Source organism: Nerophis ophidion, linkage group LG03, assembly GCF_033978795.1.
Source record: "Nerophis ophidion isolate RoL-2023_Sa linkage group LG03, RoL_Noph_v1.0, whole genome shotgun sequence".
NCBI classification, from domain to species: domain Eukaryota; kingdom Metazoa; phylum Chordata; class Actinopteri; order Syngnathiformes; family Syngnathidae; genus Nerophis; species Nerophis ophidion.
This window is the reverse complement of record NC_084613.1, coordinates 50,936,154-50,963,695: the sequence shown is the minus strand read 5'-3', so window position 1 is coordinate 50,963,695 and position 27,542 is coordinate 50,936,154. Positions and strand designations below refer to the sequence as shown.

Sequence of the window (27,542 nt, the reverse complement as noted above, 5' to 3'; positions counted from 1 at the left end):
GCTAGTTATGGTACGGGTCAGGCTTTTTTATTAGTGACCAAAAGTTGCGAAATTTATCATCGATGTTCTCTACTAAATCCTTTCAGCAAAAATATGGCAATATCGCGAAATGATCAAGTGTGACACATAGAATGGACCTGCTATCCCCTTTTAAATAAGAAAATCTCATTTCAGTAGGCCTTTAAGGACGCACACTCAGGTATTTTCCTAAGTTGACATAATAATCACCAGCTCAGCTACCGTGGTCTTCACAAGTCACTCAGAAAGCAAACATGTCATTTGGCCGCTAAATATTAACACCGTGTGTGTTACTTTACCCCTCAACATTAATCAGTCCATAGCAATGAAGTAGATAAAAGAGACAGTTACAATTTAGGACTGAATTACAATGACTAATTTGACTAACTCAAACAAAAAAAAATGGTTAAGTCAATAGAGAACGATGACAGCATCTGCATAATACATAATTTATTTAGTACATCTCTGTTCAGTTATGTTTATAATGCGACAGTGACTCACTGACAGTTACTTTATTAGTCCAAGAAATATTCATATTTCCGATTTAGTAAGACAAATGCTATCCAAAGAATTTAGAATGTTGTCTTATTTTGTACTTGAATAATAATGATACAAAATTGGAAAATCAATTAAACTGATCGTATCTGTTTGTCTCACAGCTTTATGGATTATATATGACATGGAATTAAGTTTGTTAAACGTTAGCTTTAGTGTAGTTAGTAGTTACAGTAAGCTACTTTTGTCATTTCGTTGTAGATATGCTGAGTCTTTTTCAACCTTTTTTGAACCAAGGCACATTTTTTTCATCGAAAAAATCCGGGGGAATACCACCAGCAGAAATCATTCAGAAATTAAACTCATTAGACAATAAAAAGTCGTCGCAATTGTTGAATATGAATTTAAACCATAACAAACTATGCATCACAATAGCTCTTGTCTCAAAGTAGGTCTTCTGTCACATCATGCTCTGACTTATTTTGATTTTTTTGGTTGTGCTTCCGTGCGTAGTGTTTTAGTTATTGTCTTGCGCTCCTATTTTGGTGGCTTTTCCTGTTTTTTGGTATTTTCCTATTGCATATCATGTCTTCCTTTGAGCGCTATTACCCGCACCTGCTTTGTTTTAGCAATCAAGAATATCTAAATTGTTGTTACAGTCAAGAAAATAAGTATTTGAACACCCTGCTATTTTGCAAGTTCTCCCACTTAGAAATCATGGAGGGGTCTGAAATGTTCACGGTAGGTGCATGTCCACTCTATGAGAGATAACCTAAAAAGAAAAATCCAGAAATCACAATCTATGATTTTTTTAACAATTTATTAGTGCGATACAGCTGAAAAAAAGTATTTGAACACCTGTCTATCAGCTAGAATTCTGACCAGGGGTGTCGCCAGACAGATTTCACTGGGGCATGTGCCCCAGAGTTGATCTGCGGTGCCCCAGTAAAAATTTCACCAATAAAAAAAAAAACGCTTCAGAGTTTTAAGTCTACATAACAAAGACAACAGCGCACATACTATTTAGTATGGGAATCGATTGCTACTGTATTCACTCCACGTAACAATGAGCACATGGCTAATTAATATGGTAATTTATTCATGTATAGAGAGAGAGAGAGAGAGAGAGAGGGGGGGGGGGTGCGAATCACTGCTGAGGTAGATAACGTTAGCCAACAACAATTTGTTGATTATATTATTTTGATTTTGATTTGACTCAAACTGTAACTCCTAGATGGATATCAGAAAGTTATTCGCCCGCAACAGGGAAGAAGCAGCGAGGAATGAGAGATGTAAGTGAAGTCATAGCTAGCTAGGCAACATAATTGTCTTAAGTTGATGCTAAGGTAGCTAACGTTATTCCTTGTATCAAGACAAACATATTCATTTGCTGTATGAGCTGTCGGGGGAATTTCCAATCAACATGAAACATAATGTTGGTTATTGTCTGCTGGTTCGGCTCAGGACCTCTGCATCAATGATAATTTGGAGTAAGCATGTGTGAGTTGAGTGCTTCTCAAATGGTTTATCTTCAGGAAGAAAAACATTTTTCCATATCATCAAGTCGTGAGCTAAAATGGCTAAAAATATCTGGTTTTGTTGCCACAATTTGATTTTTTAATCCCTAAACTTTTTTTTCCCCTGCACACATCTGACTGCGACTCACTGAAAATGACACACAATCCACTTTTATGTCACGACCCACCAGTTGGGAACCACTGGTCAACTGTATAACAGTTACTGTAATATTTCCATGTCTGTCCAGAGTGATTGACCACTTTGCAAAAATGAAAACAAGACGTTACAGTTTACTTCTCAGAAAATGATTCCCTGAACAGACACACAACAGTTGTTCATTTATTCTACTACTGTGGCTTTATTGTTTTGTGTATATTTTATAGTTTTGTGTATCTGAAATAGGATTAGCCACATTGCCATAAATGGAAATTAAATAATATAAAAAAACCCAGAGATGTAGGGGGTGCTTTATTTTTTGTTTTACTTTTGTAGATGTTAAATTTGCAGATGATTACTGCAATATATATTTCAAAAAGATTCATTGCTCTTCCTTTTTGCTTTTACCAGTAGCAGTTTAGAAGTCTAGAGTAAAAAAGTGCACAAGTAGGTCAAATGCATTAGTTAATTTCAGGTGGTTAATTACAGATCCATACAACATAATCTGATATGATTTCATAGTTTAAAGCACTATTTATGTATTTTTTATGATAAATAAGTGCTAAAAATGTTTTTGCTTGCGCGCTTTGCACGCTCACATTAATTATTTGTGCCCCAGGTGTGCCCCAGTACAGTATTAGGTCTAGTGACTCCCCAGGTGACGCCCCTGATTCTGACCCTCAAAGACCTGTTAATCCGCCTTTAAAAGTCCTCCTCCACTCCACTGTATTATCCTGAATCAGATGCACCTGTGTGAGGTCGTTAGCTGCATAAAGACAACTGTCCACCCCATACAATCAGTAAGACCCAAACATTCAGCATGGCTAAGAGCAAAGAGCTGTCTGAAGACACCAGAGACAAAATTGTACAACTCCACAAGGATGGAAAGGGCTCTGGAGAAATTGCCAAGCAGTTTGGTGAAAAACAAGTCGACTGTTGGACCAATCGTTAGAAAATGGAAGAAGCTAAACATCACGGTCAATCTCAATGGGAGTGGAGCCCCATGCAAGATATCACCTCCTGGGGTCTCAATGATGCTAAGAAAGGTGAGGAATCAGCCCAGGACTACACGGCAGGACTTGGTTAATGACCTGAAAAGAGTTGGGACCACTGTTTCCATGGTCACTGTTGGTAATACACTAAGACGTCATGGTTTGAAATCATGTATGGCACGGAAGGTTCCCCTGCTTAAACCAGCACATGTTAAGGCCCGTCTTAAGTTTGCCAATGACCATTTGGATGATCCAGAGAAGTCATGGGAGAAAGTTTTGTGGACAAATGAGACCAAATTTGACCTTTTTGGTCATAATTCCACTATGAGTGTTTAGAGGAAGAAGAATGATGCGTACCATCCCAAGAACACCATCCCTACAGTGAAGCATGGGGGTGGTAGCATCATGCTTTGGGGGTGTTTTTCTGCTCATGGGACAGGACGACTGTACTGTATTAAGGAGAGGATGACTGCAGCCATGTATTGTGAGATTTTGGCAAAAAACCTCCTTCCCTCAGTCAGATCATTGAAGATGAGTCGTGGCCGGATCTTCCAACATGACAATGACCCAAAGCACACAGCCAGGAAAACCAAGAAGTGGCTTGGTAAGAACCATATCAAGGTTCTGGAGTGACCTAGCCAGTCTCCAGACCTAAATCTATTTGAAAATCTTTGGAGGGAGCTGAAAGTCTGTGTTACTCAGCGACAGCCCAGAAACCTGACTGATCTAGAGAAGATCTGTGTGGAGGAGTGGGCCAAAATCCCTCCTGCAGTCTGTGCAAACCTGGTGAAGAACTACAGGAAAAGTTTGACCTCTGTAATTGCAAACAAAGTCTACTCTATCAAATATTAATGTTGGTGATAAAATATTTATTTTCAGCTTTATCACACAAATAATTTTTTAAAAAATCTTAGATTGTGATTTCTGGATTTTTCTTATTAGGTTATCTCTCATACAGTGGACATGCACCTACCGTGAAAATTTCAGACCCCTCCATGATTTTTTAAGTAGGAGAACTTGCAAAATAGCAGGGTGTTCAAATACGTATTTTCTTGACTGTATCTCATTTTGTGTGGATATTGTTGATTGTCATGTCATGTACAGATGTAATTTGTGGACGCCGTCTCAGCTCCACACGCTGGAAATCCTCGCTGTCTTCTGTTTTTGTTAACTTTGTCAGCAGTTTAGTTTTAGTTTCGTTTTGCATAGCCATCCCTATGCTTTAATGCCTTTTCTTAGGGGCACTCACCTTTTGTTTATTATTGGTTTAAGATACCTTTTTTCCTGCACACTGCCTCCCGCTGTCGTCCGCATAATGTGATCACGACAAACCATCGTCTCACACGATGTGTTCCCGACATCTACAAAGCAATTAGCTACCAGCTTCCACCTACTGATATTAAAGAACATTACATGGTTACTCTGCCAAGCTCTAGACAGCACTGACACTCAGCAACAACACATTAAATAACTTAGATTTATTTCGCGCTTTTCTAAACACTCAAAGCGCTCACAGAGAAGTGGGAGTAAACATTCATTCACACCTGGTGGTGGTAAGCTACATCATAGCCACAGCTGCCCTGTGGTAGACGGACGGAAGCGTGGCTGCCAGTTTGCACCTACGGCCCCTCCGACCACCACCTATCATTCATTCCTCATTCATTCACCAGTGTGAGCGGCACCGGGGGCAAAAGGTGAAGTGTCCTGCCCAAGGACACAACGGCAGCGATTTTTTGGATGTCAATAGGTGGGAAGCGAACCTGCAACCCTCATGTTTCTGGCCGGCCGCTCTACCCACTACGCCATGCCACCCCAAATTATTTGTGGATTATAATTACTGATTCGCAAGAAATATTTTTAACCCAAATAGGTGAAACTTCATAATCTCCCATGGCACACTAGTGCCGCGGCACAGTGGTTGGAAAACACTGGCTTATTTTAACTACATTTCTCTGTTGGGTAGCTGCAGAGAAATGTATACATGTATATAGCTGCAGTGCAACTATATACATAAAACAATCTTGTCTTCCTTGATACTTCAAGAAAATTACCTGTTTGGAATTTGCTCCATTTGGTGACGTTTTTCCCAATGTGAGGTCAGCAGATTAACCATATATGGTATAAATCAACCCAAAGCGCTTTGCGCGGGTTCGCCATTGCAGTCAAACTTAATCTGTCAGTAATAAAGCGCTATGGAAGTGCCAAAAACTATTTAAAAAAAGATGGCGAGGAGAAGACACTGTTGAAGTGGAGGCACATAAATAAGACCGTCCAAAAAACGGCGCATCCTGAGGAGACGGTCAGAAAGTGGTTTGAAAATGGTCCATCCGTCCATCCATCCATTTCCTACCGCTTGTGCCTCTCGGGGTCTGTATACCATAATTTATACAACATTTTGACCAAAGAACCACCTTTACATGTTATGTAGTCCACAAGGAACTGTTTTAAATGTACAAATAACATATAAATATGACACCTTTAATTGCACCTAAAGAAATGTTGTTTTAAAAAAACTTGTCTGAAATCATGAGTATAATTTATTTGATGTCATTGAGTCATCTGATATGGACATGGAACATAGATTGTATATTATATTTGAATCCTATTGTAAGAAGACTGATTATGTTTATCATTTTAATTGCTTCTGAATCTTTAAAATTGATTCTTTAATCAGAATGTTGTTTGTATACATGTGTTGTATATGGTTTTAGTTTTCCAAATAACTAGTGTAGTCTACGTCAGTAGTTCTCAAACGGGGGTACGTGTACCCCTGGGGGTACTTGAAGGTAAATATTCTAAAAATTGCAACAGTTCAAAAATCCTTTATAAATATATTTATTGAATAATACTTCAACAACATATGAATGTAAGTTCATAAACTGTGAAAAGAAATGCAGCAATGCAATATTCAGTGTTGACAGCTAGATTTTTTGTAGACATGTTCCATAAATATTGATGTTAAAGATTTCTTTTTTTGTGAAGAAATGCTTACAATTAAGTTGCTGAATCCAGATGGATCTCTATTACAATCCCCAAAGAGGGCACTTTAAGTTGATGATTACTTCTATGAGTAGAAATCTTTATTTATGATTGAATCACTTGTCTGCGATGAGGTGGTGACTTGTCCAGGGTGTACACCGCCTTCCGCCCGATTGTAGCGGAGATAGGCACCAGCGCCCCCCGCGACTCCAAAGGGAATAAGCGGTAGAAAATGGATGGATGGAATGGATGAATCACTTGTTTATTTTTCAAAAAGATTTTAGTTATTCTTATATCTTTTTTTCCAAATACCGTATTTCCTTGAATTGCCGCAGGGCATATAGCATGCGCCTGCCTTGAATTACTGCCTGGTCAAACTCGCTTCCCAAAATAAATAGTGCATGCTTAGTGCACCTGGGGATAGGTTGATTGGCAACACTAAATTGGCCCTAGTGTGTGAATGTTGTCTGTCTATCTGTGTTGGCCCTGCGATGAGGTGGCGACTTGTCCAGGGTGTACCCCGCCTTCCGCCTGATTGTAGCTGAGATAGGCGCCAGCGCCCCCCGCGACCCCAAAATGGAATAAGCGGTAGAAATGGATGGATGGATAAAGGGAAGAAGATTAAGAGCTATTCAGTAGGATTTAAAGTCCAATCTTACATCACACTCAATTTTTACTGCATACCTTTGGTGAGAAGAGGTTTTAAAATAATTAGCGCATGCTTACTTTTACCGCAGGGGGTGAGAAGAGGTTTTAAATTAATTAGCGCCCCGGCAGCAATTCAAGGAAATACGGTAGTTCAAGAAAGACCAGTACAAATGTGCAATATTTTGCACTGTTATACAATTTAATAAATCAGAAACTGATGACATAGTAATGTATTTTGCTTCTTTATCTCTTTTTTTCAACTAAAATGCTTTGCTCTGATTAGGGGGTACTTGAATAAAAAATGTTTCACAGGGGGTACATCACTGAAAAAAGGTTAAGAACCACTGATCTTCGTTATAAAGTTTTTTTCTATTTCAAAATGATTACACGCTGATTTGCCCACAGTCAATGACGTCATAATGACGTTTGAAAATGCTATTGGCGTTGACACATCCTGCTTTGTCTTGCGGAATTACGCTGAGCAAAACACAGCAAAGTCAACTCTATCTCAAGCAGCTATTTTAAAATTCGATAGTTTGACATTTTCACCCTCAATGTTTTTACACGCTGCTCTACACTTCCGTTTCCGATCTATCGTGGGGATTATTAGGCTTGTCTAAAACAACAGAGGATTATTTACTCGGAGCGGATTGCAGCCATGATGGCGTCAAGCTACAATGCTAAGGAAGAAGACGGCCACCACTCTGGTCCTTCGAGTCATGGCGGCGCCGGGGCCGTGAAAAGCAAAAAGCCCGACAACACAGCATTTAAACAGCAGAGACTACCTGCTTGGCAGCCCATTCTGACAGCTGGCACCGTGCTTCCTGCTTTCTTCGTCATCGGCCTCATCTTCATTCCAATCGGCATCGGCCTGTATGTTACTTCCAATAACATCAAGGAATTCGAAGTAAGGAACGCCACCATTTTAATATGTGACGTGCCTTTTGAAAGAAAAACAAACGTTTGAATGAGAAATGCTGCATGAAATACAATACAATATACCACGAATATCTACAGTAATTTTAGAAAGTAAAGTACTAATTATGTACAGTATATCCCTTGGAGAGTGGACCTCTATAGCAGTGGTTCTCAACCTTTTTTTCAGTGATGTACCCCCTGTGAACATTTTTTTAATTCAAGTACCCCTTAATCAGAGCAAAGCATTTTTGGTTGAAAAAAAGAGACAAAGAAGTAAAATACAGCACTGTCATTAGTTTCTAATTGATTAAATTGTATAACAGTGCAAAATATTGCTCATTTGTAGTGGTCTTTCTTGAACTATTTGGAAAAAAAGATATAAAAATAACTAAAAACTTGCTGACAAATAAACAAGTGATTCAATTATAAGTAAAGATTTCTAAACATAGAAGTAATCATCAACTTAAAATGCCCTCTTTGGGGATTGTAATAGGGATCCATCTGGATTCATGAACTTAATTCTAACATTTCTTCAAAAAAAAGAAATCTTTAACATCAATATTTATGGAACATGTCCACAAAAAAATATAGCTGTCAACACTGAATTTTGCATTGTTGCATTTATTTTCACACTTTATGAACTTAGTCATATTTTGTTTAAGTATTGTTCAATAAATATATTTATAAAGGATTTTTGAATTTTTGCTATTTTTAGAATATTTAAAAAAAAATCTCATGTACCCCGTGGCATACTTTCAAGTACCCCCATTTGAGAACCACTGCTCTATAGTATTGCCTTCCAACTGCTTCTCTGTCAATAGAATAGAATAGAAAGTACTTAATTGATCCCAGGGGGAAATTCAGCACCACAGTTCGCTCACAATAAACAATAATAATAATAAATAATATATGACATATATTATATATATAATACATTAATATATTCTACATTTAAGTGCAGTCAAGTTGGAACATATGCATCATACAGTCTGATGGCTGTCGGTATGAAGGACCTCCTGTGTCGTTCCGTGTTACATTTTGGGAGTCTGAGCCTTCCACTGAACGTGCTCATTCTCTCTGCAAGGTCCGAGTGTAGTGGGTGGGAGGTGTTGTCCATAATGGCTAGGAGTTTTGCTAGACTTCTCTCTGACACCACCGCCAGAGAGTCCAGCTCCACTCCCACCACGTTACTGGCCTTCTCTACCAACTTGTCCAGTCTGTTTGCGTCCCTCACTCTCAGCCCGCTGCCCCAGCAAGCCACGGCATACAAGAAAGCGCTCGCCACCACCGACTAGTAGAACATCTTCAACATCTTTGTACAGACGTTGAAGGATCCTAGCCTCCTGAGGAAGTAGAGGCGGCTCTGTCCCTTCTTGTAGAGGGCCTCAGCATGTTTTGACCCATTCAGCTTGTTGTCCATGTGTACACTAAAGTAAAGTAAACTAAAACCATATACAACACATGTATATAAACACACCATCAGCAGCTTTTTTATATTTGCATTGACACATGGCTGCCATTTATTTATTATTTCAACATTATTAGCTGGTGTTATTTACTTGTTTTTCTACAACAGTGGCACATTGATTGTTTTGCCAAGTTAGTGACATTTCATGTCATGTTTGATGATTGTTTTTTATTTGACTCAATCAATCATCCAGCCATCCATCCATTTTCTACTGTTTGCCCCTTTCTAGGGATGAAACTAGGGCTAGGCGATATTGGCTTTTATTAATATTGTGATATTTTTATGCCATATTGCAATATACGATATATATTACGATATTTTTCCTTAGCCTTGAATGAACACTTGATGCATATAATCACAGCAGTATGATGATTCTATGTGTCTACATTAAAACATTCTTCTTCATACTGCATTAATATATGCTACTTTTAAACTTTCATGTAGAGGAGGGAAATCACAACTAAGTCAATTGACCAAAACTGTATTTATTAAATACTCTTCATTCTCTCGCGGGTGACTTTTTAAATGAAACAACAAATTAATAGTGTTGCTACTTTTTGTAGTAACACTTCGGCTGCATACTTTGCGTATTGCTGTTGTCTGCTGAATATCTTCCCACTTGAAGCCAAACCACCGCCAGATTATGCTCTTTATTTTGAGCATTTATTGTTCTTCCTCCATTTGTGATCAGTTTCACACCATCTCTCTCTTGTATTGTCACAAGTTCCGCTCCACTCGACCTGCCTCAGCTAACGTTAGCCATGCTGCTCCCTCTCTGGTCGGCGAGAGCTATGACGCTAGACACGCGAGAGTATGTGACGTATGTAAGAAGGCGGGCTTGTTTTCCGTCTCTGTGAGAATGAGAGACGAGGAGTGAGAATAGCCTGTTGTGTAATGCACGCAGCTAAAGGCAACGCGACCTGCCTCAGCTACTGTTAACCATGCTAACGTTAGCTCTCGGCAAGAGCGTGTGACGCTACATGCGCGACAGTACGTGACGTATTTAACGAGGCGGGCTTGTTTTATGTCTCTGTGAGAAGGACAGGCGAGAAGGAGTGAGAAACGCCAGTAATGTATTGCACACAGCTAAAAGCAAGTGTGGGAGAACATATAATCAAATATTAGGATATAGTCATTTTCTATATCGCACAGAGACAAACCTGCGATATATCATTTATATCGATATATTGCCCAGCCCTAGTTGTAACATCAAACTATATTAGATAAATTGGGGACAGCGTGGCGCAGTGGAAGAGTGGCCGTGCGCAACCCAAGGGTCCCTGGTTCAATCCCCACCTAGTACCAACCTCGTTGTGTCCTTAACAAGAAACTTCACCCTTGCTCCTGATGGGTGCTGGTTAGTGCCTTGCATGGCAGCTCCCTCCATCAGTGTGTGAATGGGTAAATGTGGAAGTAGTGTCAAAGCGCTTTGAGTACCTAGGGCTGGGCGATATTGGCTTTTATTAATATTGGGATATTTTTATGCCATATTGCGATATACGATATATTTACGATATATATTTAAATGAAAGTACAAATTAATAGTGTTACTACCTTTTTGTAGTAACACTTCTGCTGCATACTTTGCATATTGCTGTTGTCTGCTGAATATCTTCCCACTTGAAGCCAAACCACTGCCAGATGATGGACCCCCTGCTATTTATTTTGGGCATTTATTGTTCTTCCTCCATTTGTGATCAGTTTCACACCATCTCTCTCTTGTATTGTCACAAGTTCCGCTCCACTCGACCTGCCTCAGCTAACGTTAGCCATGCTGCTACCTCTCTGCTCGGCGAGAGCTATGACGCTAGACACGCGAGAGTATGTGACGTATGTAAAAAGGGGGGCTTGTTTTCCGTCTCTGTGAGAATGAGAGACGAGGAGTGAGAAACGCCTGTTGTGTAATGCACGCAGCTAAAAGCAACTCGACCTGCCTCAGCCAACGTTAGCCATGCTAACGTTAACTCTCGGCGAGAGCGTGTGACGCTGCATGCGCGACAGTATGTGATGTATGTAACAAGGCGGGCTTGTTTTACGTTTCTGTGAGAAGGAGAGACGAGAAGGAGTGAGAAACGGCAGTAATGTAATGTACGCAGCTAAAAGCCACGGTGTGAGAACATATAATCGAATATTACGATATAATCATTTTCTATATCGCACAGAGACAAACCTGCGATATATCGTTCATATCGATATATCGCCCAGGTATTGGTATTGTCGTAAAAGTAGGGCAGGGCCTTGTGGTTGAAAACTGTTTGACAACCTAAGTGTTTTATATTGATGGATATCAGGGGGGTTAGTGCGTTTGCCTCACAATACGAAGGTCCTGGGTTCGATCCTGCGCTCGGGATCTTTCTGTGTGGAGTTTGCATGTTCTCCCCGTGACTGCGTGGGTTCCCTCTGGGTACTCCGGCACCACTTCCAAAGACATGCACTTGGGGATAGGTTGATTGGCAACACTAAATTGGCCCTAGTGTGTGAATGTGAGTGTGGATGTTGTCTGTCTATCTGTGTTGGCCCTGCGATGAGGTGGCAACTTGTCCAGGGTGTATACCGCCTTCCGCCCGAATGCAGCTGAGATAGGCTCAAGCACCCCCGCGAACCTGAACGGGACAACCGGTAGAAAATGGATGGATATTGATAATTTTATTATGAAAATAAGGACTAGGAGAAAATATATCAAATGTAAACATTTAAATGTAACCTTCGTTTGATTATATCCCCACAGCTATCAAGGCAGAAAGGAAAGTAAATGTCAACCCAACCATAGAAAACAATCATTCAATGTAAAGAAAATTCTACAATCACACGTAACAATGATCTCTTTAAAATAGGTAAATGTATAATGTTCTTAATAAAGTGTAACACAACATAATAATCTGAGGTTTAGTGCCAGGAAGTTATGACAGTGTAACATTTAAATTGGTCTGGTATTCTTATTAAAGTATGGAAGGGAATTTATGTTAGGCACAAATTATTATTTGGATATTATCGGACCAAATTATTATTTGGCAGCAAATTTCTTATATTTTATAATTCATTTTATTTATACAGTCCTACATTTTAGTTTATACCTTAGACTTAAACTTAGACTTCCTTTTTATTGTCATTCAAATTTGAACTTTACAATACAGATAAGAACAAAATTGTATTGAATTAGCTCATGGTAGTGCAGGATAAAAAAGCAATAAGGTGCAGATATAAATAGATAGATTACTGTACAAATAGATTACATGTTCCCGTATACCCGAATAGGGAATGGACAAGGATTGAATAAAAGTGGGGTGAGGGCAAAGGTGAGTTTTTAAAAAAGAAACAATAAAAAAACTGCCATATTTTCAACATTAGTGTTCCTGTTGTGTAGAAAATTTAATCGCTCTCTGCAGCACTCAATTTTAGTTTCTCTTCTCACTCCATGCAGAGAATAAACATGAAAGTTGATAATGTTACCTAAATAGCTGTTAGCGTCTTCCACCCATTGCTCAGTGATCACTTCCTGTTTTGCTAGGTTACCAGAGTGTACAAGAGTGCCTTTGTACGTCCAAAAAATCGTGCATCGTAACTTACGGTTTCTTCTGACCAAAAAATCTATAGTTATCCAACACGTTTTTTATTGATATCATATACGTGTCTATTGCGATATATTTGGATGTTGTTTTATAGGCCCAACTCTATGTACAACCGCGATTGATAACACTTTGATAAACTCACAGCGGTGACACTGCTCATTTACCTACCGTAGGTGCAAGCTATTGCTAGCTAGCTTCAATGCTAACATAAATACAAGAGGCATTATTGACTTCAATGGAATTATATTTATATAGCGCTTTTTCTTTAGTGACTCAAAGCGCTTTACATAGTGAAACCCAATATCTAAGTCACATTCAAACCAGTAGGAGTGGTACTGGGAGCAGGTGGGTAAAGTGTCTTGCCCAAGGACACAACGGCAGTGACTAGGATGGCGGAAGCGGGGATCGAACCTGGAACCGTCAAGTTGCTGGCACGGCCACTCTACCAACCGAGCGATACCGCCCCGACATCAAAAGTTCTCCCCATTAAAAGATAACACGGACATCCCCTATCTAAAGTTGTACAAACACATTTCTGTCTGAACAACTAGGATTTTCAGTTGTGCACATTAAACCTACAGGCCATGCTCTCTTAAAACATATTTACACATTTATATACAAACCCAGTTTCCATATGAGTTGGGAAATTGTTAGATGTAAATATAAACGGAATACAATGACTTGCAAATCCTTTTCAACTCATATTCAATTAAATGCACTACAAAGACAAGATATTTGATGTTCAAACACATAAACTTTATTTTTTTTTGCAAATAATAATTAACTTAGAATTGCATGGCTGCAACACATGCCAAAGTAGTTGGGAAAGGGCATGTTCACGACTGTGCTACATCACCTTTTATTTTAACAACACTCAATAAACGTTTGGGAACTGAGGAAACTTAGGTGTTGAAGCTTTGAAAGTGGAATTTTTTCCAATTCTTGTTTTATGCAGAGCTTCAGTCGTTCAACAGTCCGGGGTCTCCGCTGTTGTATTTTACGCTTCATAATGCACCATATTTTTTCGATGGGAGACAGGTCTGGACTGCAGGCGGACCAAAAAAGTACCTGCACTTTTTTTTTTTTACAAAGCCACACTGTTTTAACACGTGCTGAATGTGGCTTGGCATTGTCTTGCTGAAATAAGCAGGGGCGTCCTTGAAAAAGACGGCGCTTAGATGGCAGCATATGTTGTTCCAAAACCTGTATGTACCTTTAAGCATTAATGGTGCCTTCACCGATGTGTAAATTACCCATGCCCTGGGCACTAATGCACACCCATACCATCACAGATACTGGCTTTTGAACTGTGGGTCGATAACAGTCTGGATTGTTCGCTTCCCCTTTGGTCCGGATGACACGATGTCGAATATTTCCAAAAACAATTTGAAATGTGGACTCGTCAGACCACAGAACACTTTTCCACTTTGCATCAGTCCATCTTAGACGATCTCGGGCCCAGAGAAACCAGCGGCGTTTCTGGATGTTGTTGATAAATGGCTTTCGCTTTGCATAGTAGAGCTTTAACTTGCACTTACAGATGTAGTGACGAACCGTATTTAGTGACAGTGGTTTTCTGAAGTGTTCCTGAGCCCATGTGGTGATATCCTTTAGAGATTGATGTCGATTTTTCTAAGGGATCAAAGGTCACGGTCATTCAATGTTGGTAGAGTGATTTCTCCAGATTCTCTAAACTTTTTGATGATATTATGGACCGTAGATATTGAAATCCCCAAATTTCTTGCAATTGCACTTTGAGAAACGTTGTTCTTAAACTGTTTGACTATTTGCTCACGCAGTTGTGGACCAAGGGGTGTACCTCGCCCCATCTTTTCTTGTGAAAGACTGAGCATTTTTGGGGAAGCTGTTTTTATACCCAAACATGGCACCCACCTGTTCTCAATTAGCCTGCACACCTGTGGGATGTTCCAAATAAGTGTTTGATAAGCATTCCTCAACTTTATCAGTATTTATTTCCACCTTTCCCAACTTCCTTGTCACATACTGCTGGCATCAAATTCTAAAGTTAATGATTATTTGCAAAAAAAAAAATGTTTATCAGCTTGAACATCAAATATATTGTGTATATGTAGTATATTCAACTGAATATGGGTCGAAAATGATTTGCAAATCATTGTATTCTGTTTATATTTACATCTAACACATTTTCCCAACTCATATGGAAATATGAGTTATATATATATATATATATATGTATATGTATATATATATATATATATATATATATATATACCAGATGTGACATGCCCACCACCTGTTTTTTGCTTCATGAATAAAAACTTTTACAAAATGGAAGAAGATAAACATATTCAAACACTCAAATAAAGAGTAATATGGCTTTTAATTAGCCAAAACAATATCATAATATTACATGTCTTCTGTCAAGAATGTACATTGTGTGGCTCTTTATTTGTTGTATTAAAATGTTTGAATACAAGTTTGTCATTAAAGTGCTCGAGTACATTTTGAACACATTGAACAATATTGTGATGATAATAACAACCGTGTTAATGTTTGTGACAATAACCTTGATATATATTTTTCATACTGTACATCTCTAGTTATGTCAATCTCCAGCTATAAACGCTAGCGAGTAAGACCAGATTTTATGGCCGGACCTCACGAGGTTCATCGTGACGTTTGCTACACCAACTAATGGCGAGCATGCTTGTAACTAAAAAAAATTATTGGAACTTAAAGCATGAAAAATAGTCCAGATAGCTCTCATTTTAAAACACTCCTAAATTGAGATACCACTGGATCTCTTTCCAGCTTTTTCTCCGTCAAACACACAATCTACAACTTCTCCATATTTTTATGGATAAATGTTTAGATATTATTTTAACATCCTTGGCTGGTGTTACTCATTCTGCTTCAGTACGGTGCAGACTAGCAGTAATACACTTAAATTGCTTTGCCAAGTCAACGACACGCTCTGTCATGTTTTTAATGATTCTTTAATTAAATGAATATCATTCTTTTTTTTAGTACTGTTCTTCACAGTACCTTGTTTTCTTCCTATGGTAAAAAAAAACGTTATATCAACCTCTAGCTTTAAGCTAATAACACCAAATGTTTTGGCAAATTTTACAGGGTTTATTGTGATATTTGCTGCGCCATTTAATGGCAGGGATGTTTGTAACTAAAATTTTAGCTTGTACATTAAAGCATAGCAATTAGCCGAGAGACAGGTCTTATCTCAAACACTCTTAAAGGGGAACTGCACTTTTTGGGGGGGAATTTTGCCTATCATTCCCAATCATTATGTGAGACAAGAAGACAAAAGGTTGTTTTTTTTTCGTATTGTAACACGCCAAAATTGGCTTGTTCTTGGTGGCTAACAATGCAGCGAATAGGAGTAATCCATTCTACCTCTAAATCTCTTGAAAAATGCATTCAAAAACCATCATCATTACTTAATTTACGTTCCATAACCTGTATAATAACCAAGCTGTAGCAACATTCATAAGAGCGAACACAGTGTAAGTCTTTTAACACATCGGCGTGCTACGGTATTAGTTGTAAAAGCTAACTATCAATCAATCAATCAATATTTATTTATATAGCCCTAAATCGCAAGTGTCTCAAAGGGCTGCACAAGCCACAATGAAATCCTCAGTTCAGATCCCACATCAGGGCAAGGAAAAACTCAACCAAGTGGGATGATATTGAGAAACCTTGGAGAGGACCGCAGATGTGGGTGATCCCCCTCCTCTCGAGTGACCGGTGCAATGGACGTCGAGTGGATCTAGCATAATATTGTGAAAGTCCAGTCCATAGTGGATCTAACATAATAGTGAGAGTCCAGTCCATAGTGGGAACAGCTGGGGACCATCCCGAGCGGAGACAAGTCTGCAGTGCAGAGATGTCCCCAACCGATGCACAGGCGAGCGGTCCACCCCGGGTTCCGACTTTGGACAGCCAGCACTTCATCTGTGGCCACCGAACCTGTGCCACCCTTGCACAAGGGAGAGGGGGGCAGAGCAGAAAAGAAAAGAAACGGCAGATCAACTAGTCTAAAAGGGGGCTATTTTTAAAAGCTAGAGTATACGAATGAGTTTTAAGATGGGACTTAAATGCTCCTACTAAAATAAGCAAGCTTCTACGTCAGCACGTAACACATTTGAGTTTGTAATGCACAACACTGGGATAGAACACCAATTTGTACTGATTGAAAAACATGAACACATACTACAATACCTGTAAAGTATTATCCCACATTTCATGTTTTGTTTGTACACAGCTAGCTCGACAGAGTATTAGTGTAAGGTGATGCGCTGCATGTATCATGATCAATAATAGTATAGCGACTTACTCGATGGAAAGTTGTCTGTTTGGTCCAACTGGCTGGGGATGTTTCCAGTTGATTTGGGTAAGCAATCCAGTAATTTGGCATAGCTTGGCTCAACGTTCCAGATTTGCAGCCTGACAATGACGCTCTCTCTCGAGTTCTGTCTGCTCCAATGCTTCAGCCTCTTCTTCCTGCTGGCTTCTTTAAGCAGCGGTTCATCCTCCGTATATTTAGTTTCAAAAAGAGAAAGTTGTGAATCCTCATTTGTCCAAAAATAGTCTTCTTCGTTCTCTATTACCAAGTCTACAATGATTAGAAAACACATTTGTGTTTGATTCCGGGGGTAGAAACAAATTTGTTGCATAAAGTCGGAAGTGCCTTGCTATGGAAACGAGATAAATGTGCCAAATAATTAGTTCCGGCTGTGCATAAAATGACCAAAATACGGTAAATATGGTACATATTACATATTGTTATGTTCTTGTCTGTTTCTACATTATATTTAGATTTGCAGCATATAAATACTGTAAAACGTGGATGGAGAGTTTTTAAGTTGTTTTAGAGGGCTTTGGCCACTAGGCCACCTATTCAGTGGTTAGTGTCCGCCCTGAGATCGGTAGGTTGTGAGTTCAAACCCCGGCCGAGTCATAACAAAGACTATAAAAATGGGACCCGTTACCTCCCTGCTTGGCACTCAGCATCAAGGGTTGGAATTAAAGGCCTACTGAAACCCACTACTACCGACCACGCAGTCTGATAGTTCATATATCAATGATGTAATCTTAACATTGCAACACATTCCAATACGGCCGGTTTAGTTTACTAAATTGCAATTTTAAATTTTGTGCGGAAGTATCCTGCTAAAACTTCGCGGTATGATTGCGCGTGACGTCACACGTGGTAGAGGACATTTTGTTCCAGCACCGTTCACAGCTATAAGTCGTCTGTTTTTATCGCATAATTCCACAGTATTATGTACTTCTGTGTTGCTGAATCTTTTGCAATTTGTTCAATGAATTATGGAGATGTCAAAGAAGAAAGCTGTTGGTGGGAAGCGGTGTATTGCGGCCGCTTTTAGCAACACAAACACAGACAGTGTTTCATTGTTTACATTCCCGAAAGATGACGATGAAGCTTTACTATGGAACAAAGCGGTCAAGCAAACACGGTTCACTACCACATGTCAACCGGCAAGTTTCGGTGGGAAAATGGTGGTAATAAGTCGGCTATTACCGTAGACATGAGCGGAGAGCTTGCGTCATTCTTCCTGCACCTGTCAAAGAGGCAGAGGCGGACACTCTTGCCTCCTCCCACCGGCCGCCCCCGACCGTCAGATGATTCCACCGTGGAGGAGGGGGGCAAAAAATAAAATCTCAGCCCGGCCCCACCGGCAGCCTTCGCCTCGTCGAGAAACGTGGCTTTCCTCGGAGACACTGGCGGTCACCACACCCGTGGCCACACCCCTCCGGCTTTTTTTTCCCCAGCTGTGCCAAATTCCGTTGACTAAAGTGCCAGGTTTACGCCACTTTCTTGCCGCACACTATTGCTATTGGATTGGACCACACACACAAAGTACAGTGTATTATGCAGCGATCATTTCGAAAGATTGTGTTTTGAAGAGGGTCCCTTGCGAAGGGCAGAGATGGGCATCGCCAGCAGCCATCAACTGGTGCTGAAGAACGGTGCGGGGCCGACCTTCAGGTTGTACAGGTACGACCATATAATCTCACTAAAACAGTAGTAACACAATAAGCAGATAAGGGATTTTCCAGAATTATCCTAGTAAATTTGTCTAATAACATCTGAATCGCTCCCACTGTATAGTCTTTTTTTATTTTTCCCTAGTCCTTCACTCTCACTTTTCTCATCCACAAATCTTTCATCCTTGCTCAAAATAATGGGTAAATCGTCGCTTTCTTTTTCCGAATCACTCTCGTTGGTGGTGGCCATGATTGTAAACAATGTTCAGATGTGAGGAGCTCCTCAACCCGTGACGTCACGCGCACATCCTCTGCTACTTCCGGTACAGGCAAGGCTTTTTTATTAGCGACCAAAAGTTGCGAACTTTATCTTCGATGTTCTCTACTAAATCCTTTCGGCAAAAATATGGCAATATCGCAAAATGATCAAGTATGAAACATAGAATGGACCTGCTATCCCCGTTTAAATAAGAAAATCTCATTTCAGTAGGCCTTTAAATCACCAGAAATGATTCCCGGGCGCGGCACCTCGGCTGCCCACTGCTCCCCTCACCTCCCAGGGGGTGAACAAGAGGATGGGTCAAATGCAGAGGACAAATTTCACCACACCTAGTGTGTGTGACAATCATTGGTACTCTAACATTAACTTTTAACTTAGTGGTGACTCCCATTAGCTGAATCTTGCAAGCGTTTTTTTATCATCTTTAAAATTTAAAAAAAATAACGTGTTATAAATATTGTCTTTCATAACGATTGTGAACAATAGGCAAAATTCCCAAAAAAGTACCGTTCTCCTTTAAGTTGGGGGACTCTTAAGTTGAGGTACCACTTTATATACTTATTGTGATTTTTATTTTCTTCTGTTACCAGGTTGATTACACTGGTGTGGACATGTCAAGCCCATGCTACACCTGTGCCAAAAACTACAGCTGGAACAGTACTGCGGCACCCTGTGTCTGTTCTGTCAACTTTACTTTGGAGCAGCCCTTCGAGGTGAGTCCAATTCCTTTACCAGTCCTTCACTCTACATGCACCCTATGAATTATAAATGTCTCAGTTTTAGTATTGATAGCATTTTTTGTCCGGCAATCAAAGTGGAGTAAAAGCCGTGTGGACAGGAAATATCCATTAACCTGCAATTTTAGAGCGAAATAAAACGGGATACTCAAGGTTTACCATTGATTTTTCTACTTTTAAAAGATGTGTCCTTCCCTGAAGGTTATCTGTTGTTTACTTGAATAACCCTGATGTGGTGTTTATTCTTAACATTATTTGCCTTTCTAGCACAATATACTTACTGAATTGCTGTCACCTTAGAAACAAGCACATGGAGGTCAAACACAGCGTATTCATAGCAAGAAGTACGTAATAAACAGTGATGAGCAAGCTACTTGGAAAATGTAGTAAGCTAAGCTACACGTTACTCTCAATTAAATGTAGCTTAGCTACAGGGGAAGCTATCACCGGAAAATTGTAGCAGGTTACACTACAAGCTACGTGGCAAAAGTAGTTTGCTACATCAAAGCTACATTTAATGGCATTTATATTTGGGGAGGCGGGGTTTGGTGGTAGCGGGGGTGTATATTGTAGCCCGGAAGAGTTAGGGCTGCATGAGATTCTGGGTATTTGTTCTGTTGTGTTTATGTTACAATGCAGATGTTTTCCCGAAATGTGTTTGTCATTCTTGCATATTTGTAACAGTGTTAAAGTTCTTTAAACAGCCGTTGATCAAGTATGTCTTGCAGTCACTTACGTATGTGTTCAAAAGCCAGAAACAACTAATGACTGTGCCGGCACGCTCTTTGTACAGATTTTAGAGGTTGCTAAATGCAGTGCCATTATGGCACCCCCTGAACTTTGTTGATTGGGTGAAAATCAACAGAAATTCGAGAGAATGATTGCCCTGGACTTTAGGAGTCTCCCGGAAAAATCGGGAGGGTTGGCAAGTATGACGCTGTCAAGTGCCATTCATATAAATCTCATGGGTCGCACTTACATTAAATTTTCATATCAAGGTACGGGCCGCAAAATGACGTCTCGCGTGCTGCGTGTGTGACACCCCTGCTTTAGAGGCACATATCGTTCAGGTCTGGCGGCCCCTGTAGTTCAGTTAACGTCCATTTTGTTTTGTGAACTTGCGGCATATCTGTCATTCGCGAGTTTTTGGCGGAGTTGTGTGTGCTTTTGGCATTTGTTTGTAGAAATCTGCTTTAGCTTTTTTTATTTTAAGTGTGCATGTGATTGTGGTAATTGCTCTTGTCCGATTTAGTCTATTCATACTTTGGATGTGATGCTAATCTTATCCATGCAATAAGGTAGATTACGATTAGAAACGTTTTATAACACAGTAGTTTAAGTTTGGTTAAAGAATGTGCTGCTTTTCCAAAATCCTTTCAGAACTATAAATAACATAGCTTTTATTGTCAATAACATTGTGTTCTCCTAATCCAGAGCAATGTCTTCATGTACTACGGCTTATCCAACTTCTATCAGAACCACAGACGCTATGTGAAATCCAGGGATGACAGCCAGCTCAATGGCGACCGTGTGGCTTTAAAGGTATACATTAAATAATTTTTCTAAGAATCTGTGATATGACTAAAGGCGTTGTTGTTCTCAAACTGTAGTACATGTACCGCTAGTGGTACATGGGCTCTTATTTAGTGGTACGCCAAAAATGCACGTAATACAGTACAATGCTTTATTTTCCGAAATTCAAACTGTGTGTAATGTGGCTAAAATATAAAAAATATTTGTTTTAATGAATACTTGAGCCTACTACGCTATTGTATTTTGATATTCAGTTCAGTTTATTTCAAACATGCATACGATACAATGTAATGCATCAATTATCTTGAGTTGTTTCATTACAGTACACCCGGAAAGGAGTAGGAAGAAGCAAAGCTCATTTAATCCTACTCCTTTTCATAACATAGCAATTTTATCCAATATTCTTGTTCTCTGTTTGTAGCAGAACAGTGAATAAATAAATAATGTACCATCGTAAGTAAACAAATATTAAATACATAAATATAATGTGGGTCATCATGGGAGTACTCTGAAGAGCCAAGTTTTTTCTGAGGTAGTACATTGTGAAAAAAGAGAACCACTGCTTTAATGCAACTCTGTTTGACACTCACAGAGTCCCAGCAAGGAATGTGAGCCATACCATATCAGCGAGGGCCAGCCCATTGCTCCTTGCGGTGCCATTGCAAACAGCCTCTTTAATGGTGAGAAGTGTGGAACACATATTTACCTTCAATAAGTATGACTACTAATTTGCAACTCATGTCCATGTTATTAGTGCAGAGCAGCACTGATGATGCAAGACTTAAAAAAAATTTTTTTTTAAATCTTTTGCAGACTCTCTGGTTCTTTATCATATCGAGTCTAACGGTACTCGAATCCAAATCCCTTTGGTAAAGAAGGGCATCGCCTGGTGGACAGACAAGCACGTCAAGTTCAGGAATCCTGGTGGAAACAGCAACCTGACTATCGCTTTTCAAGGTGATTCTACCCAACTGTGTGTTTTTGTTGTTCAGGCATAATTTATTCACTGCTTATCCCGTGTGGAATTTGCATGTTATGTCTGTGCTTGTGTGGGTGTACTGCAGGTAATCCAGTTTCTTCCCACTTTCCAAAACATGCATTTCAGGTTAAGTGGAGACTATTGTCTATTGGACTGAATGTGCGCGTACTCCTTTGGTTTGTGTATCAGTAACCTGTGACCTGGGGAAGGCTTCCCCTGTTCACCTGTGACCTTGCTAAATACGTTTTACATGTTGTTCATTCTCAGGTACTTCCAAACCAATGAATTGGAGGAAGCCTGTGTTTGAGCTAGATACAGATGACGACGACAACAATGGGTTTATCAATGAGGACTTCATAGTGTGGATGCGCACAGCTGCTTTACCCACTTTCCGCAAGCTTTATAGGATCATCCAAAAAAAGCCAAACACAGCCCCAACCCTTGCTAGCGGCAGATACGTCTTGGACATCACCTACAGTATCCTTTTCAGTCACAGCCAGCACATTTGCAAACAGGCGCCAACTTGGGTTTAAGTATTGTATTTTTTGATTTATATGCGGTATTTTTTGGACTATAAAGCACACTTAAAATCCTGTAATATCTCAACACTCGACAATGCCCCTTAAAACCCAGTGCTCCTTGTGTATGTAATAATTCTGGTTGTGCTTACTGACTGATTTTATGTCATACAGGGAGTAATATTGAGTGTGACCAGTAGATGGCAGTCACACATACTTGTGATACTTATGGAGTGCAGGTCAATAAAGGACACTAGCAAGTACGGTATGCAAGCAACACCAAAACTTCGATGTTTCATTAAGAATATACAACATTACACGTGAAAATGTTTAGTACGTCTTTGGTAAGCTAAAAAGCCGCACTGCTTGATGGATTGTCTGCACATTAAGGCTACCGTAGTCAGACGTACTGTCCTTCAACATACGGGTATTATTATGGCTTCTGTATAAGGACCACAAAATGGTACTTATTGCTTGGGTTAAAAATTACGGCTCACGTCCCACCCTATAAATATTAGGGGTGTAACGGTACGCAAACATTTCGGTTCGGTACGTACCTCGGTTTAGAGGTCACGGTTCAGTTCATTTTCGGTACTGTAAGAAAACAACAAATTTACCAAATTTGTAAACAATGGCATAACATACATATACACACAGGGTCCATTGCCAAGGTTACTGTGGTCAACATATATAAAATAAAAACTAAATAGGATAAGGCTCAGAATGGTTTCGTAACAAAACCTTTCTACATATACAGTAAAGTGCTTTTTTTGATTGAGACTTGTATTAGTAGATCGCACAGTACAGTACATATTCCGTACAATTGACCACTGAATGCAAACACCCCAATAAGTTTTTCAACTTATTTAAGTCGGGGTCCACGTTCATCCCCCCCCTCCCCCAGCCTGGCTAACTTGGCTGCTATAAAAACATTTGTTATTGCTTCACCCTTGCCTGACTCGCCGAGCATGTTTGACGTGATTGCAGAAGCATACCCTACTGCTGCTGAACAATGTTGGCAAACCTCCGTCCTCCATTGTTGTATCGCGCAGCCAAAATGTTCCCAAACGGGAGATCTTATCGAGGCAGGAGGGTCTTCTAGCTCTGGCTTTTACATGTTGTCCTAGCCCGGTCGCTGCTAGCCTGCCTCGCTCTGCATTGTTTACACAACGTGCGGTGCGCTACCTAATATGTCCGTGTGGAAACTTGTTCGATACACCTCCGGACCGAACCGAAACCCCCGTACCGAAACGGTTCAATAGAAATACACGTACCGTTACACCCCTAAAAAATATGCGTGGTTGTCAAGCCAGCGTCTGTTCTTAATGGGTTCTGAGGCTCATTTAGCCTTATTCGAAGAAAAATGCTCTATGCTTGCGTTGTTTTCTGCTGTACAAACCGTTTGATTCACAAAAAGGACAAACCTTTCTTCAGAGTTGAAGTGTGAAGTGAATTATATTTTTATAGCGCTTTTCTGTAGTGACTCAAAACGCTTTACATTGTGAAACCCAATATCTAAGTTACATTTTTAAACCAGTGTGGGTGGCATTGGGAGTGGGTGGGTGAAGTCTTGCCCAAGGACACAATGTCAGTGACTAGGATTTGAGAAGCGGGGATCGAACCTGGAACCCTCAAGTTGCTGGCACGAGCAATACCGACCTAACGAGAGTTGCTGGTAAGGTCATCAAGAATGTCGAAAAAGTGCAAGATCATAATGAAAAAAGACAACAAAAGTACTGCACACTCCAATACAAGGGAGCAGAGCCGAAGAATGTATGAGTTTGTAGTGACCACGCCGTTAAAGCCAGTCACACATAAGAAAAAATTATGGACTGCAGGTCAGTAAAGGACACTAGCAAGTACTGTAGGCAAGCAACACCAAAACTTCGATGTTTTATTAAGAATATACAACATTACATGTCAAAATGTTTTAGTACCACTTTGGTAAGCTACATAGTCGCACTGCTTGATAGATTGTTGGCACATTACGGCTGACGTACTGTGCTTCAACATACGGGTATTATTATGGTGTCCGTATAAGGACCACAAAATGGTACTTATTGCTGGGATTAAAGATGACGTCACGTCCAGCTCACGTCCAACTCATTAAATATGCGTGGCAGTCAAGCCAACGTCTGTTCTCAATACTGTAGGTACTAAGGGTCATTTGGCCTTACTTAAAGAAAAAGGCCCTATGTTTGCATTGTTTTTGGCTGTACGAGCCGTTTAAATCGCGAAAAGGATAAACATCTCTTCAGAGTTGCTCGTGAGGTAATCAAGAATGGCGAAAGAGTGCAAGATTTTAATGAAAAAACACGTTTTTAAATGGCTCTATTACTATTTACATACCAAATAATATATAGGGATGTATTGCAGGAGGCTGCAATTAATATTGTTATGTAGCCCCTACCTTAAGCCTATTACTTTCCACAACACAAGGTACACTCTTAGCTTCACTCTTACTCTGTAGCTAAATGTACCCAAATATAAGTTCTTAGTATATCTCAGTGTAGATCTACAAATAATGTAATTTCTAATTATTACCATTACATTTGTAAAGGCAGACTTGTTCTCATATTAGGTATTTCTAAAATGTGCACAATATGAGTACATGATGGCTTTATTATCTAAGCTGTGGTCATATTCCTTCAACGTTTTGAAATCAGATTACCCTGTCCTCAGCTTTGATGGACGCAAGCGAATGATCTTGAGCACCATCTCCTGGATGGGCGGCAAGAACCCTTTCCTGGGGATCGCATACATCACTGTGGGCTCTATCTGCTTCTTCCTGGGTGTGGTTCTGCTCATCATTCACCATAAATATGACTCCCGCAACAACAGCGCTGACATTCCAAACTAACTCCTGCCTGCAGAGTGTCCCTTCTGGACTGCCTGACGGTTTTAGCTTGAATACACTGTAAATATATGTTGTATGTTTATGCAAGAAATGTCTTGTTTGCCATCTAAAGCTGTGTTTGAAGGTAAAAGTTAACGCCTGAGTCTTGACTGCTTCAAGTTGGCTGCTGCAAATGTTTTTATTTTTACAAGGGTCTATTTATCTAAAGTATACGTGTTCTATGTTAGCACAGGGCTTTGCAAATGGCTTGATTATCGAAGGATGTATGTATTATATCCCAGGTTTTGTCCCATGTTCCTGTACTGTAAGATGTACTCCTGATGAATGTACTAATATATTACATTGACTTACCTCTCACTTTCAGATTGTCTTTTTTTGTCAAGTTGTCTGTCTTTGTATGCATTAATGTAAGTAGGAAGTATGCCCTTATAATGACTAATTACAGGACCTTATAAGTGTGATTGCTGACCTTTTATATCATCCTGGTATTGTAGACAATCATATACTTGTGTTTATTCATATAAAAAACTGACAGTAAAATGCTCATGCAACTGGGATACCAGTCTGAATAAGAGTATTTTTTTTTTTAATTACAAGGTATTGCTTAAAAATAAATGAGCAAGAAGTTGCTGGTGAAGTAGTCCAACCTTCCCTGCCAGCAGGATATGTGTTTTTTAGTGAGGAATAAGAGCGGGAGCTGGAAGAATATATAATAATAGTCTTGAATATTTATTTTGGCCTTTCTCCCATCAAAATTCGCAAACCGGCATACAGTTTTGCAGTGCACAATAACTTTTCTTTCCGCACCAACTGGGCAGAGAAGAAAATGACAGGGGTGGACTGGTTTTCTGGGTTTTTGAAGAAACACCCATCTCTTTTCATCAGAATGCCGGAAGCTACGAGCATAGCACATGCTTTTAATAAGAACAGCGTGGACAGTTTCTTTACCAACTTGGAGGAGGTGATGGCTAAATACAAGCTGCAGTCCCATTCGATATGTAATATGGAAGAAACAGGTATCGCCACCTGCCCACAAGCCGAACAAGGTGGTAGGAGAGGCCACAAACGAGTTGGATCTTTGACCTATTCAGAGAGCTTGGAGACACTCCCGAGACATCTCTGCCTCTGGGAATACCATCCTCAGTTTTTCCATCTTCCCTCAGTTGTATTTCCGTAACCTCTTTTTACTTTCTACCCCCATGGGACGTTCCAGAGCGGCGAATCCAAATGGTTGGATGGAAAGGAGCATTTTGTAGCCCATACAAGATGCAGCAGAAAGATGCCACATCTTCTCATTGACGACCACAACTCATATGTATTTGTAGGTGGGCTGAAGTATGTCAAGGAGAGTGGTATTGTGCTGTTGTCCTTCCCTCCCCATTGCTTACACCGTTTAAGAGGCATGTCAACAATGCCTACTGCCTAGATCAGTGGTTCTTAACCTGGGTTCGATCGAACCCTAGGTGTTTGGTGAGTCGGCCTCAGGGGTTCGGCGGAGGTTAGGACACACCCGACTCATCATGTAAATACAAACGTCTCCTTATCGGCGTATTATGGATACCCCCAAACAACGGTCCCTCTAATTTTCCATCTGATTTGCAGGTAGGTGTGTAATTTGTTGTGAGTTCATGCACTGTGTTCGTTTTGTTTTTTTGCACAATGTGATGTTAATGCACGGTTCATTTTGTGCACCAGTAAAAACAACAGATAACTCGGTCTCGAATTTGAAAAAAAAAAAATAATAATAATTTCACTAAAGAAGGGTTCGGGGAATGCCCGTACGAAAGTGGTGGGGATTGGTACCTCCAAAAAGGTTAAGAACCACTGGCCTACAGTTGTGATCAAAATTATTCAACCCCCACACC

The 27,542-nt window shown here is 40.0% G+C and overlaps 1 protein-coding gene across 1 annotated transcript; it reads left to right on the top strand.

The window, feature by feature from the left end:
- Window positions 1-7,240: 7,240 nt before the first annotated feature.
- LOC133549769 (cell cycle control protein 50A-like) lies at window positions 7,241-26,034 on the top strand. The gene is made up of 7 exons (XM_061895530.1): window positions 7,241-7,713; window positions 19,644-19,766; window positions 21,225-21,332; window positions 21,916-22,003; window positions 22,137-22,280; window positions 22,570-22,779; window positions 25,487-26,034. Exons 1-7 carry the CDS (start codon window positions 7,465-7,467, stop codon window positions 25,678-25,680), a joined length of 1,116 nt encoding a protein of 371 aa, XP_061751514.1. The 5' UTR covers window positions 7,241-7,464; the 3' UTR covers window positions 25,681-26,034.
- Window positions 26,035-27,542: the final 1,508 nt, after the last annotated feature.

Excerpts from the sequence above, each read along its gene's own strand:
- LOC133549769 (XM_061895530.1), top strand. The coding sequence starts at position 7,465 with ATGATGGCGTCAAGCTACAATGCTAAGGAAGAAGACGGCCACCACTCT. Across the intron at positions 21,333-21,915 it reads GCGACCGTGTGGCTTTAAAG|AGTCCCAGCAAGGAATGTGA; the intron begins GTATACATTAAA and ends TGACACTCACAG. Across the intron at positions 22,004-22,136 it reads TGCAAACAGCCTCTTTAATG|ACTCTCTGGTTCTTTATCAT; the intron begins GTGAGAAGTGTG and ends AATCTTTTGCAG.